A 14,607-nucleotide genomic window follows, 5' to 3' on the forward strand; every position below is an offset into this window, starting at 1 on the left:
CCAACTGCCATTAAATAATCAACTGCAGCACATCCTTTGTTACTATGACGACTCTAATAGTTACCAAAACAACCAAGAGCAAAATATCTGACTAATGTCTGAATACCCGAGTTAAACTGATACTGATACAAAATATTGGGGCAATATTGGCAGTATTTTTTCAAGTATAATGGTAACAGCTGTTAAACTGTACACTGTAAAATATGACAAGTTGATCTTACTTTAAAAAATCTAGGAAACAGATCACCTTGAAGAAACTCAGTAAATATAACAATTTGTTTTAAGTTATGTTGACTTTGTATCCACTTGTTAAATAAATTAAATTCATTTCACGAAGTTGTTCCAACTTAAAAATGTCACATAATGTTAACTTGCTCTCTTTAAGTGCATGTTAACTGAAGCACATCAATCAACACTGACATTACCAATGGAAATGTGTGCGGTTAGCTCGTTAGCTAACAAACCTGAGCAAATGTATCTACGTTACCGTCACACTTGCTCATTATCATGTTATTTCTTCTCTCTCTGTCCTTCAGCCTGCAAGTCTGCCAACATTGACCTGGTGCTTCTGATCGACGGCTCCAAGAGCGTCCGCCCTCAAAACTTTGAGCTGGTCAAAAAGTTTGTCAACCAGGTCAGGCTCGTTTTCATTCAACATCTGGAACACTTTGATATCATCACTCACTCTCATTCACTCATTAAAAAGGCCTTTTTTTGAATGAGAATTTTCTCTGACATTTAAAAAAGTGCATAATAACAGAAGCACATGAGTCAGACGAGTTTCCCTCACCTCCTCCTGTGCCTCAGGTTGTGGACTCTCTGGACGTGTCTGCTCATGGAACCAGAGTTGGTCTGGTCCAGTACTCCAGCCGGGTCAGGACAGAGTTCCCTCTCAACATGTACCACTCTGCTGATGAGATCAAAGCTGCAGTCATGAAGGTGAAGTCTGTTTCTACATATTATCTTCAGTTCAGTTATGTGTTAATACCAGATGCATCACCAGCTACCACTGCACATAAAGTATCAGGCACCTGCAACATAAAGCAAATCAATCATCTTAATAATATTTGAAGTCTGAATTGAAGCTGGCCGAAAATAAACTGAGGCTTTACAGTCTAAATCCTGATTATAATCTAATTATAAAAGATACTCACTCCTTCAAAGACTTTTATTTCATGGGCGTCAAACAGGAAGTAATCTGCAGCCCATAGAAAGAGACGCCTTCATCACATTATGTCCTCATCAGTGTTTCTGTCTCTGTCCCTCTCTAGGTTGATTACATGGAGAAAGGCACCATGACAGGTCTGGCCATCAAACACATGCTGGAGAACAGTTTCTCAGAGGCAGAGGGCGCTCGTCCTTTCAGCCGCAACATCCCCCGAATCGGACTGGTCTTCACAGACGGTCGCTCCCAGGATGACATCACTGAGTTCGCCAAGAAAGCCAAAGAAGCCGGTAAGACTCCAGGAGACCAGTGCGAGGGTCAGCCCAGATCAACTGACTTTAAGTGTACGTTTGTGACGTGCGTGTTTGTGTGCAGGTATCACCATGTACGCTGTGGGTGTTGGAAAAGCTGTAGAAGATGAGCTTCGTGAAATCGCATCTGAGCCTGTGGAGAAACATTTCTACTACACCACCGACTTCACCGCCATCAGCACCATCGCTGAGAACCTCAAACTCAACGTCTGCCCAGGTACGACACTCACCTGGACCTGACTGCAGTGCAGCATATTGACAACTTACAGGAGCCACATAAAAAACTAAACATATAACACTACTCAACATCTCACTAAATATTAATTTATCAATGTTTTAGCAGTGGACCACTGTTTCCACATTTCAGTGTCTTAAACATGATATTAAAATGAAATATTAATAATTATAATTCTTTTCAAAGGATTTTGTTCAACATGAAGGAAAATTTAAAAAGATGAGACTCACGTGACACGAGTCCCAGAGTGTGTGCTGTAATGATGTCTTGGTCTTTGGCTCCATCTACTGACGAAAACACAACATGACAGTTGGAGAAAAAGAACTAAAGTGTTCAACAACAACAGAATATACAGTATTATTAAAAATATGATATAATAAGTCCACACTGAAAAGGATTGTAATTTAGACTTTTAACTCTTTCTTTTCATGTGGTCCAACAGAACAATAAGGCTGCGTTTTAAACTGCAGCAGTGCATCATACCTCATGTTTTGTGATGAATAACTGAATCGTCAAGACAAATCTGGTGAAGTGAAAGTATTAATAGATAATGTTTTGCTTGTGTCCTCTCTTTTCTCTGTCTGAATCGGCAGAGGAGAGTCAGGGGGAGATCGAGGTGAAGGACCCATGTGCCTGTGAGAGTCTGGTGGAGTTCCAGCAGGCCACCATGAGCAGCCTGGAGCAGCTCACACAGAAACATATCCTTTTTAAACGTCTGTCGCCAAACACAGGGTGTTCTCTAACCTTAGGTAACCTCAGGTAAAGAACTGGTAAGGAAGATACCTTTTCTACTGTATCTAATATCAAATGTGATTTTGAAGCCTCGGTAACCTCAGCTTCTAATTTGTATCTGTGCAGGAAGTTGGTGGCAGTTCAATCAGGAACAAACAGGAATAATGACCCGAGGCCCGAGAGAGAAAAATGCACCTTATTTGAGTGACATTTCTCTGCGGGTTCGTCACCATGTGGAATCTGCCAAACTGCATGTAGTCACTGAATTCAGCGACGATACAAAAAAACTGACCGAGAGGCCGAGATAATGCATTTTACAGATGTTATATCCATCTGTCTTTTCACTGAGTTGGACTGAGTGTGTTGAGCCAGGTCCGTTGGCAAACGCTTATCTTACATCAGCCCCAACAAATCCTACAAAATGGTTTTACTACGCCTGTTTAAAACACCCTGATAATGGACGTCTGATTCCTACGGAGCCTAAAAATCATTTAACACATCAGTGAGTCTCACTGTTGTACTGGGTGACATGTTCCTTCATCACCATGAACACACACACTGTGGTTCATCTTATCTCAGTCCCACACACACCGTCCTGCCACTGTAAAATCTCACCAGAGCAACAAATGTAGATTAATCCACCGCAGAAAGTAGTCCCCAACAAATGCATCTCCTCCAATCTGAAGTTTGTTGAAAACTACAGATACTACGAAGATACATGTTTTAGAAATGAAACTATATTTGTGAGGTGTTTTTTTGGTGTTATCATGACATTTGTTGATAATAAGAAAAGTACAGAATGAGTCAAGTTGTTTGGTCAGTTTTCAGTTCTGAAAAATAGTGAGATGATTTGAGAAGCTGTTTGTGAACTGAGAAAATCTGATGGATGTACATAAAGGTATTAATGTACAGTAAATTTCAATACGCTATAGCTTTATTTCTGTTTATTTATTCTTTTAGAATAGTTTTTTGGGTATTTTATGCCTTTGTTTGACAGAAGCAGTAGAGACAGGGAATTCAGGTAGAGTTGGGGAATGACATGCAGCGAATGGTTCGACCAGCTGGGAGTCGAACCGGAGACTCGCTGCTCAGGGCATTTGAGCAGCGACCCTTCGGCTCTCAGGTCGCCCTCATTACGTCTTTATTATTCCTTAATCAGTCGTCCACTGACTGGGATGACTGCTCGTCTGGAGCAGCTGGAAAACCAGCTTCTGTCCAGGAAGTGATCTGGTGATCAGAGTGAGCGAACAGCACGCCACAGAGGAAGAATAACAGAATGAGGAGGAGGAGGAGGGGCACATCCCGGAAAGATCATTCACAGGGGAAATCAGAAACTCTTCTAATCAATGGACAATCCAAAGTGTCTTCTCACAAAGCCTTTGTAGCCTTCACTAGATCTGTTGATCTTCACGTTTATGAGGACAACATTTATCTGAAAGCTTGTGATATAGATTCATATTTCTGGTATAGATGTAAATGACATAATTTGTAAACTTTGTGTCTTAAAAAAAAACAAACAAACAAAAAAAACAAAAACAAAACACAACAACACTACATCCATTTTCACTCGAGGCAGTCGTTACAAGACGAAAAACAAATGTTTTCATAAAACAGATGAATATTAAATCTTCCAGATTCCCCGGGACACGTGTGTTAAACCTCTGGGGATCTGAAAGCTACAGTAAACCGACAGTGTGTCAACAAACAAACAGAATTAAGGATAAATACACGAGATTTTAAAACGTGTTATCAACCTGCTTGTAACACGTTATCAATCATCTGTGCAGTCGGACACACAGAGAGGGCTGAAGACATGTCGGCATCTTTGTAAACTTGATGTAATCAACGTACTGTAGATACATGCACAGTGAAAACATCAGTGTTCATTCACAGTCACACACCATTTGTCTGTTTCTCTTAGTGCCTTGTTTATACTTGATCTGTTTTGTACGGTTTGTTAAATATGATGTATTTATAGCAGATTTTGTTTTCTTTTGTACCAACAGTAGAATAGCAAATAATAAAGTTGGAGGGAGGAGAACAGGAGTTATTAAAATGAAGTGTTATTACCACTCCCGAGATTAAATTGGTTACTGGGTCATTTCTTGTTTTCCCATAGAAAACTAATTTTAATGGCACGTCTGATTGGCTTTGTGGTGGGGAGAACTGCTGAAGAGGAAACTGGGTTAAAGTTTGAAAAAAGGGAAGTTAGAAGTATAAAGTATCACTATTCCTTAAAGCTGTGGTCTGTTGTTGATTGAGGTGTTCATATTATAAGAATCAGTTGTATTTTACTCCAAAATAAATATGAGCTTTCTGTCGTGAATAAAATGTGTTCTTCACTCTGCACTTTCTACATTTCAACCTTCACACGTCTGTCAATTCTTTTACATACAAACATTTTGCATTTGAGGCAGTTAATTATGACCGACCAGCTGTGGAGTGCGCTGCCTGCCACCGTTAGCAAGAGGGAATTACACATATTCAATCAATAATTCAAATAATATGAAATCTGTCTGTGTGTCAGTTATACTGTTTCATCAGGCCACTGTATGTAGATTAATATGATCACCTCAACTATAGTAGATGTTCTCACTCTTGCAGTTTTATATAAAAATAAAAAAGACCACCACAAAGTCATAGCCCTTTATATTTGAATGCCTGTATGTTTTTGTATATTTTCTAATAGCTTTACCTTTTTGTATTTTTCTGATGAATCCCTGTATTACGGCACAGAAGGCAATAAAAGAGTGAACTTTTCATTTCTGAGAGATGTGTTGTTTTATATTTCAGGTCTCATTCTCCATGTTTTTAGGGCCTTGGGTTATTGTGTGTTTATGTGCACTCACTGTGTGCAGGAGCACAGCTGCTGTATGTAGTAGGGATGCACCGATCCGATATTGTTATCGGTATCGGTACCGATATAAAAGAAAAATCTAGATCGGGTATCGGTGACAATGGACCCGATAATAGGGGGCGATCTATTCATTTTAGCTCTGTGTTATATGCTGTGAGTGCGTCATACGCAAACAAGACAATACGGCCATATTGTTCAGGATGGAGCGAGCGAAAGGATCGGAAATTTGGCGGTTTTTCATGCTATCTCAGCCTGCAAGTCCGACGGCCATATGCAATACTTGTGGCGTGAATGTTCCGAGGGGCGGTGTTAAATCTTCCAGCTACAACACCACCAACTTAATCAAACACCTCCAGAAATTTCACGTCAAGGAGCACACCGAGTTTATTGAACTCAACAAACAAAAGGGCAGAGGTATGAAGAAGCTAACTTTGATGGAGATGAAAGAAAGAAGTGAACATTTTCCAACTAACAGTGTGCAGGCAAAACAAATCACAGAGAGAATACTGAACCTCGTCGTTATGGATGGGCAAAGGATTCCGGCTGCTAATTAGCCACCTGGAGCCACGGTACGACATGGTGAGCCGGAAATACACACTTTATGGAAAAGTGTGTAAAGACATATCAGAGAAGATAAAAGATGCCAAAGCTCTGAGTTTTACAACCGATATCTGGAGCTCTGACGTTTCCCCCGTGTCACCTTTAAGTTTAACTGCACACTGGCTGGATGAGAGTCACGTGCCACAGCGCGATGCTAAATGCTACAAGCTTCCTGGGTCACACACCGGCGACGCGATCGCAGCTACCCGGACTGGACTGGTATTCCTCCAAGGGCCTTCATCCCCTTTTAGTGGTGAAAAAACCTGACAAATTTGGACTACTTCTTATTTTTTTCATTTTTTTAGTTTTGACCAAGCTAGTGAAGCTATTGGTTTATTCATCTGTTTTTTAAATGCATGTTTAATTCCCATTTGCACTAAACATTGTAAAGAGCTGATCTACCAACCAAGCCAGTAAAGCTATTGTTTATTTTCTCAATTTCAGCTCCGTCATTATTTGTTATTATTTATTGTATTTAATTTTACATTGGATTTTATACCAGTGACATTTGTATTTCTTTTTACATGTTGTTTGACCGAGCTAGAGAAGCTATTGGTTTAAGATTTTTGTACTGGTGCACAGTTGTTAAATAAATAAGTGACTCAGAACATTTATATCTGTTTATTTGTTTTGTAGAAAAGGGAAGTCAAATCATATGCACAGAAGAATGATCCCTTTTTTTTTTTCTCGCACTATAAGACCATTTGATAGGTAATAATTCAGTGCTTCGTTCGGTATCGGTATCTGCAGATACTAAACCTCAGATATCGGTATCGGTGGTGGTGAAAAAAGTGGATCGGTGCATCCCTAGTATGTAGCTAACCAACTTTTATACTTCCAGTCAAGCAGCTGGCCTTTGAGGTTTTTATGGGAAGCAGCTGTAAAACTATAGAACAATTTCAAGCTGTTGAGGTCGACGTGAACAGTTTTCCCTCATGGATGATTGTAATTATGTTTTAAATGACATGAATGTGGCATCAATTACACTGTGTTTCAAGCCAGGAACAAAGAATCACCAGTGACAGGTCAACATTATATCGTGTACTGCAGGAAGAACAATACAGTAATGAATCTTGTAAACATACACAGTCCAATCCACGAGAGAAGTCAAACTAAAACAACAAAAATGACTACATAATGAATTTATACATTTCAGAGAAACTCATACATGAGGATAAAACACATAATCTACGTTGTGTCACTAACAATCTCTGACTATGAGAGAGATGTTTTTAAAACATGAGTTACTGGGTGATTAACGTTAAAGAACTGAAAACATTCTGACAAAACTTTTCCTGATGATGAGAATCTTGTTCTCAACGGGTTCGCTAACTTCTTTTCTTTTTTCTTTCTTTTGAAAGACATACAACAGTTAAAGGAGCAGAGCTAATTCCCTGTGGATTTGTATTAGCTGTGTTTGAAGAGCAGCTCCACAGGGATCACTTACTGCTTCAAACAACGAGCGTCGTTACTGACGATGACATTAAACACATTTTCTCAACAGACTGTGATGTAAGACGTGTTTGTTCCAGAGGTTTTTCTTTTTTTTTTAACAACCAACACCAAGTGTAACAGAAGTTTTACTGAAACTGAGTTTTGGTAAATGAAAGTGAGGCTGCAGAAAATTACTCTTCATTATTTCATTATTGATTGATCTGGATTTACTCATTAAACATTTGGTCTGTCAGAAAATAGTTCCCACATTTTTCACATTAACACATATTTATCAGAGCCAAAACTGACATATATAAATTACAGCTTCAATTAATGATTGTTTTTATTATCGTTTAATCTGCCAAATATCTTTGTTACGATTAATTGATTCACATTTTCTCTCAGTCCTTAATGATCAAATGTCTTGTTCTGTTTGACCGACAATCTGAAACCTGAAAAAAAAAACTTAAACAATTAAAGGATTATCAAAGATTTTGAATGTTAATTGACTAATCAATCACCAAATTGGTATTCTGTAAACATTGGTACACACAGTATGGAAACTCATTCAATTTGATCGATTGAGGATAAAAGCAGGAAGTTAAAGCTGCTGAAAATAATTCAGAAACTCAAACATTTTCTTGTGAAGTGTGAGATGATGCAACAACTTCAAGGAAAACTTTTTATCATCACATCCAAACTCTGAAACGCTCCAAAGTTTCTTCTAATTTGTTTTGTAGTAAAAGTTTATAAAAGAGCAAACAAGTCGCACAAGAGAGGAACAATATCATCCTGGTGGATTAACAGCTGATACGACCAAAGAGCATGTCCACTGTGAATACTTTTGTTTTCAAACAACCTTGTTAATGAACTCAATCAGCTGTTCTCTACTGACGATGAGGCAACTTGTTTTTAATTTACTAAAAAAAGCCATTTCCTAAATGATCATCTGAAATATCACAGCTAATAGAGTCGAGACCAGCTCCTTGTAACTGAAGATCCTTTAATGACGATGAGAAACTCTCAGAAGACATCTAATAAATCCCTTTGATGCTCTGTGTGTGTGTGTGTGTGTGTGTGTGTGTGTGTGTGTGTACTGCATGTTGGATGCTACATAACAAGCTACCCCAGTGTGTGTGACCTTTAGCGTCAGGGCCTAATGAGGGCAGATGAGACGGTTTCTTGTTCCGTGTCCTGCACGTGACCTGAATACACCCAGGATTACTGAAAATGTCAGGAGGTCCCGAAGGTCCTTCCTGTGGAAAGTCCAACAAAAGTCTTGTTGACAGTAAGTTTATATGCAATATGGTGAGAAGTGTGGGGCTGAGGCACGAAACAGGAAAACTTCTGCTTCTTGAGTGAAAAAATCTGCAGAGATGTCAAAACCAAATATAGAGCAGAGATTTCTTCACATTTCTAAGGCGCTCGGGGAAACAATAAAGTGTTGCTGGAGTTTCCCTCCCTTTCCCTCTAACATTAAACAGCTCGGTCTTTAAAGTTTCTGGGAGACATTAAATTGTCCATTGTTTCCTGTAAAATTAAATTGTCGATTTAAACACCATAAAATGAAAGATTTTTCATTTCAAATAATCAACTCAAACTAAACACATGCAGAGCATAAACAGAAGACGCTGATATTGTTGATGAGGATCCCTACAGTTTCTGATTAAACAACAATGACTGAAGATATTTACTGAATCACCTTTAATCTGGACATCAACTGAGGAAATTCTTGAACACACACGATGTTACACAACAACACCAAATGAGGTCGCAATCATCATGATGCAGAACCTGCACAGAATAATACTGATGGCTGTCACACGAATCGGATGATAAGAAGGCCGATAAGGCTCCGCAGCGTCTGAGGCCACGATGTTGGAAATCACAGTAAAAAAAAAGAATGAAACCTTCAGGGAGGCTGGTTCAGGGGGGATTTTTTCACACAGATTTGATTCATCATGAGGATTCAAGCGAATCAGAGAAGGGTTTACCTGTGGACTTCAACTTTGGTGAACTTTATTTATGTCATCCACTCATCTTGACCCTTTTGACCTCTGCTGAGGCCTTTAAAACTTTTCTTCTTCTTCTTCTTCTTTTTTTTTTACACAGTTGTTGGTTGGGGCTTTGGCGTTTGGTGGTTTAGGTGATGATGGCACCAAATGAAAAGTCAGATGATAATCAAAGTTTTTACAATTAACTCTGAGTCTGTACGTCTATGTCAAATTTGTCCGTCCAATAGCTGTCGAGATATTTCACACAAAAAAGACACAAATGTCAACGTCATGGTGAAGAAACGAGTCGTGGGATTCAAAGTAGGTTAGGTAGGTTGAAATGTACACTTACAAATAAATAAATATACACGCTGTAATACGCACGCACGCACGCACGCACGCACGCACGCACACACACACACACACACACACACACACAAAATCCTTTGACGATTGCCAACCAAATCACATAAAGATCTGAGATCTGAGGAGATGTCAACACTTTGACCCAGGTAAGCACAGGTAAGCTCTGTGCAGTCATATGGCTTCAAACATATCACAGAAGAAGAAGAAATGAATGAAGTATTGAAACAATAATGATATGACCTTTTAATCTGTTTATTCGTACCTCTGACAGCTTTGAACTGGCCTGTTCTCCAGGTCGGCTGGTTGTCTATCGTCAGTGTTTACACAAAGTAATAACAGCAGACATGTGAGACGGCTCACACAGGCCTCTTTATGTATGTTTCACTGCTGTATAATTTAATTATTTCCTTTTCATTTGCAGGAAAGTTTATTCTTCTAATTCTCACAGCTCTGATCCGAGTCAGCTGGACAAAGAAATATGACGATTGGTCAAAACCTCAGATACAAATAATCTGGCAAAAGGAGCTTCAACACTAAAGCTTCAAAAACGATTGAAAACAAAACATTAATGTTGCTGGTGCTTTAACGACACTGGATGTTGAATTGACCTGATCAAATGTCTGCTATGATTATTAATTCTTAATCAGGTTGTTTTTTATGAGTTAGTGGAAAGGAAGACAGTGAAAATCATGTACAACTCATTTTCTTTTTGAATAATAATTGCAAGATTTTACTTCACTCTAACTTAAAAAAAACACTTATCCATCTCCAAAAGTGTCTTCAAGTCATTTAGTTTTTAAAATTTTGAGGTTATTGTTGAATTTGAATTATTTTATTATGAATACTTATATAAATACTGCAAATAAAAATGATGTAAATTGTTACAATTCCATTTATATTATGTAAATCTCTGACTCACTGTTGTGGCTCTCATGACGTGAAGTCATTCCCTACTTAGATGTAATAATAACAGTTGGGAAACTTGGAATTTAAAACATATTTTAACAATCAACATTTTATAACGTACAACACTTTCCTGTTTAATAAAAAGACATCCAACTAATCTTTTTAGTTTAACAAACAAGTTGTTTCTTTATTATAATATTGGCTGAAATACAGGGATTTTCTGGATGCGTTGGGGACAAGTGGATTATTTTATGACTCAATACCACAAGCTGTTGTGTTTTATAATCATTCTCAATATATACCATCATGTTTTCTCATTTATTGGATCTTCAGCCTTCAGGAAATGAACGTCTCATCTGCGAATGTGACTGTGGTTATAGAGTATCGAGACTCCTTCTCTAAAGCTGTGACCAAGAATGTGATTGTTGTGGTTCTCAGCATCTCCATCAACTACATCAATGCAGGCCTCATCCGCACCTTTCGCAAACACCAGGTATTTCATTCCTTTCATTACCTGCACATACTAATAAAACATTTAATAGGGAAATAATTAATCAGTGATATCCCGCTCAAGTTGTTTTGGCCCCAGTTTAAGTCCTTTAGGTTTATCAGACTCAGATCAGACTTATATTTTCATAGCTGCACAAGATATGCAATAGAGCTGAACAATGAATCAAAAATATTATTGAAATCATTATATGGCCAACTGCAATATCCAAATTGTAGGAGCTGCAGTTTTGATAAACTGGTAAAATGTGTCACAACAGATCATTATAAATGAAGCAACAGAGATGCTTCAGCCTAGAAATCATATTCTACATATTCATATTCTACTTTTGAATAAATATGCATAAAGAAAATCACCATTGCCACTAAAATCGTGACTCATATCACAATTGCAATATCTGTCAAAATAATCACAATATGATTTTTTTTTTTCATATTGTTCAGCCCTAATATGGTGTGGATTAAATGTATGTACCAACAAAATATTTATTTTCTACATAATCTACTTGGGCGTCCCGGTTCATAACTTAGAATTCACCACCTTAAATTAATATTAAAATTAATTGATATTAAATTAATATGATATGAATAAAAGTTTAATAGTAGAACAACACTGCTAAAATAGTGGGTGGAGCTATTTCAGGCAGGTTGGTTCATTTTTCTCAGTTAGATCACTTCTATGTCTTGGCATGAAACTATCCCAGGTTAAATCATCAGTCCAAATGTGGACCAGAAGAGTGTTGACTTATTGATTGACAACCTTGAGCTCCCGCCCCCTGACTCTGGCCTTCTCTGATTGGTTAGAAGGCCGAGGCTCACTCAGAAACTTTAGGAAGGAATATCTCTGTACTGCTGCCAGGCTGTTCAATGAGTCAGTGTTTGACAGAACCTGTCCACATTAAGATATGTTTGTGAAGCATTTTAGTAAAAAGTTACTCACTGTAGCTTTAAATCAGTTGACTTTAAGTTCTTGGTCAGTTTTGATAGAAAAACAGTAACTATTCATGTCAGTCCATTAAAACACGTCCAGATCAGCCTCGATACCAAACAGGACATTTCCAGCAGCTCTACAGGAAACACTGACAACAGAAAAAAGATGTATGATCTGTGACATCACCCATTCAGATCCTGCTTTTCCATTGCAAAGACCAGAAGTCTGTGTATTACTGTTCAATAACACAGAAAGATTAAAATTCAAGGATGAATCTAAACAAACCCAATTTGGAAACATTCAGTTAGGCCTGAAGCCATATTTGTAAAAAAAAAAAAAAAAAGAAATTCATTGGATCCATATATTACTTCATTATGATATTAAATTTAAGAATGTTTTATTCCCTGCAGATCTTCTACATGAATCCTCGGTATATTCTGTTTTTTCACCTGGTGGTCAACGACATGATCCAGGTGACGCTGACCGTCATGCTGTTCATCATCAGCTACACCATCTACAAACTCAATGTCTCCATCTGTTGCATCTTCATCCTTCTTGCTCTGTTCACCACTGAAAACACCCCCCTGAACCTGGCCTGCATGGCGGTGGAGTGCTACATCGCCATCTGCGTCCCCCTTCGCCACATGCAGATCTGCACCGTCAAGAGGACTTTGATGCTGATTGGTTTAATCTGGACGACCAGCATGTTGTCTGTTCTCCCTGATCTCTTCATCACCTTGGCCACAGAACCACTGGACTTTTTTCATACCCGAGTGTTCTGCCTCAGGGAAACTGCCTTTCGTAATCCCCACATTATTAAGAAGAGGGACATCACTTATATCATCTATCTTGTTATAGTTTGGTTTGTTATCTTTTACACTTACTTCAAGGTCTTGTTCACAGCAAAGACAGCTAGCAAAGATGCTAAGAAAGCCAGAAACACAATCCTCCTCCATGGGTTTCAGGTGCTGCTTTGTATGGCAACATATGCAGAACCCCTGTTGAAACATGCTCTGCACCTGTGGTTCCCTAAGAATTACACTGACTCCCTCTTTGTTACATATATCATAGTACAGATTCTGCCACGATCCATTAGTCCAATCATATATGGCGTACGAGACAAAACTTTCAGGAGGTATCTGAAAAGGAATCTGTTGTGTACAGTGAGCTCACAATGAGCATCAATTCACGGAAGAGTCAGATTCTAAAAACTTTTCCTCAGTTGAGATGGAAACTACATGTTTGGTCACTGAGGCGGAATTTGTTTTTTTTGGTTTTGTTTATGAAGTTACAGCAAAAAGTTTAACTAATGATGTGTTCAAATCTGGGCTGGGTGTCCAACCTTAACACTACAGATTCTGATTCAAGTCATAATTTTCCTGACACAGGCCTGTTTGTTGAGGATTTTTCACTTGTGTAATATAATTTTTTTTTGCTGACCTTTTATATTGTTTTTACTTTACAAACTAAAAATCATTGTCATTGTTGATTAATCTGCCAGTTACTTTCTCAATGAATCGTTTTGTCCATAAAATGATAGTAAATAGTAAAAAACTCATATTTGAGACTCTGATATTGTTTAAGACAAAACACTTCAACACAGAGTTGTGGATGTACTTTAGTCGCAAGTGTTGTCATGTGATCAAATAAAGCTTTCATTTGATTAAATTGACTTCTTTGATATTTCTGAATTAATGAAATGAACCTTTTTATATCGCTAATTACAATTAACTCACAAAACTTTGCCAGTCATGTATGAATGTGTTAAAGGTGAGAGGCCTGTGCTTTATGTTTCTACATTTGTGTTAATACAAATACAGAATTAAAACTAAATCTGCACGCGCACACACACACACACACACACACACACACACACACACACACACACACACACACACACACACACACACACAACACACACACACACACACACACACACACACACACACACACACACACACACACACACACACACACACACACACACACACACACTCCACCAGGCCACATATAAAGTCTGAGAACTTCTGGAGCCATACTGTTTGTGTTCTGGTCTAGATCACTACCTGAGGTAAGTAGCAGCATGTTCACCACACGGCAGCTAAGGTTAGGAATGTGTACATTAGTGTGTGAAAATACACTGAAAATTATTTCAGAAGGACGCATTGTTTTGTTCTTTGCATTGTCATACTTGAATTGTAAGATTTAAATGCTTCTGCTCCTCTGGCTGAGGTGAGTTCTTCTTCCACATGTTGTCACTGAGTACCTTTATGCAGGATTTGCAGCTCTGCAATGTCAACACTGTCTCGTTCCATCAAACTATCTGGAAAAAGAAAATGTAATGATGACCACCACCCCTCCTGCCTTTGTCTGGGTCTCACTGTCACTGATGAAAATATAACGATATGTTGTTGTTGTTTTTGATGATTAATATGTTGATCAAAGTTGTTTAATCCACCAACACTGATTGAGAAATATGAGCAGGCTACTGGTTATCTTGTTCAGTATAAGTTGCTTTAAGAACTGCATTTTAAAATATCAACTATTCTCTAATTTGAATTTACTGTAA

General features: G+C 38.2%; 2 protein-coding genes across 2 annotated transcripts in view; both read left to right on the forward strand.

Moving 5' to 3' along the window:
* matn4 (matrilin 4) overlaps window positions 1-5,199 on the forward strand; it is a 28,910-nt gene extending 23,711 nt beyond the window's left edge. The window contains exons 12-17 of the mRNA XM_056402824.1: window positions 537-634; window positions 808-939; window positions 1,272-1,455; window positions 1,541-1,693; window positions 2,305-2,409; window positions 3,611-5,199. Coding sequence (XP_056258799.1) covers window positions 537-634; window positions 808-939; window positions 1,272-1,455; window positions 1,541-1,693; window positions 2,305-2,409; window positions 3,611-3,669 — 731 coding nt within the window. The 3' untranslated portion in view covers window positions 3,670-5,199. The remainder of the gene's footprint in view (window positions 1-536; window positions 635-807; window positions 940-1,271; window positions 1,456-1,540; window positions 1,694-2,304; window positions 2,410-3,610) is intronic.
* A 5,744-nt stretch (window positions 5,200-10,943) lies between these two features.
* On the forward strand, window positions 10,944-13,216 carry LOC130177442 (odorant receptor 131-2-like). The gene is made up of 2 exons (XM_056389203.1): window positions 10,944-11,093; window positions 12,449-13,216. The coding sequence occupies exons 1-2, from the start codon at window positions 10,944-10,946 to the stop codon at window positions 13,214-13,216; spliced, it is 918 nt and encodes a 305-aa protein (XP_056245178.1).
* Window positions 13,217-14,607: the final 1,391 nt, after the last annotated feature.

This window comes from Seriola aureovittata, chromosome 2 (assembly GCF_021018895.1).
Source record: "Seriola aureovittata isolate HTS-2021-v1 ecotype China chromosome 2, ASM2101889v1, whole genome shotgun sequence".
In the NCBI taxonomy this organism is placed as follows: Eukaryota; Metazoa; Chordata; class Actinopteri; order Carangiformes; family Carangidae; genus Seriola; species Seriola aureovittata.

Coding starts and splice junctions, on each gene's coding strand:
- LOC130177442 (XM_056389203.1), top strand. CDS start 10,944: ATGAACGTCTCATCTGCGAATGTGACTGTGGTTATAGAGTATCGAGAC. Junction 11,094..12,448: donor GCACCTTTCGCAAACACCAG/GTATTTCATTCC, acceptor TATTCCCTGCAG/ATCTTCTACATGAATCCTCG.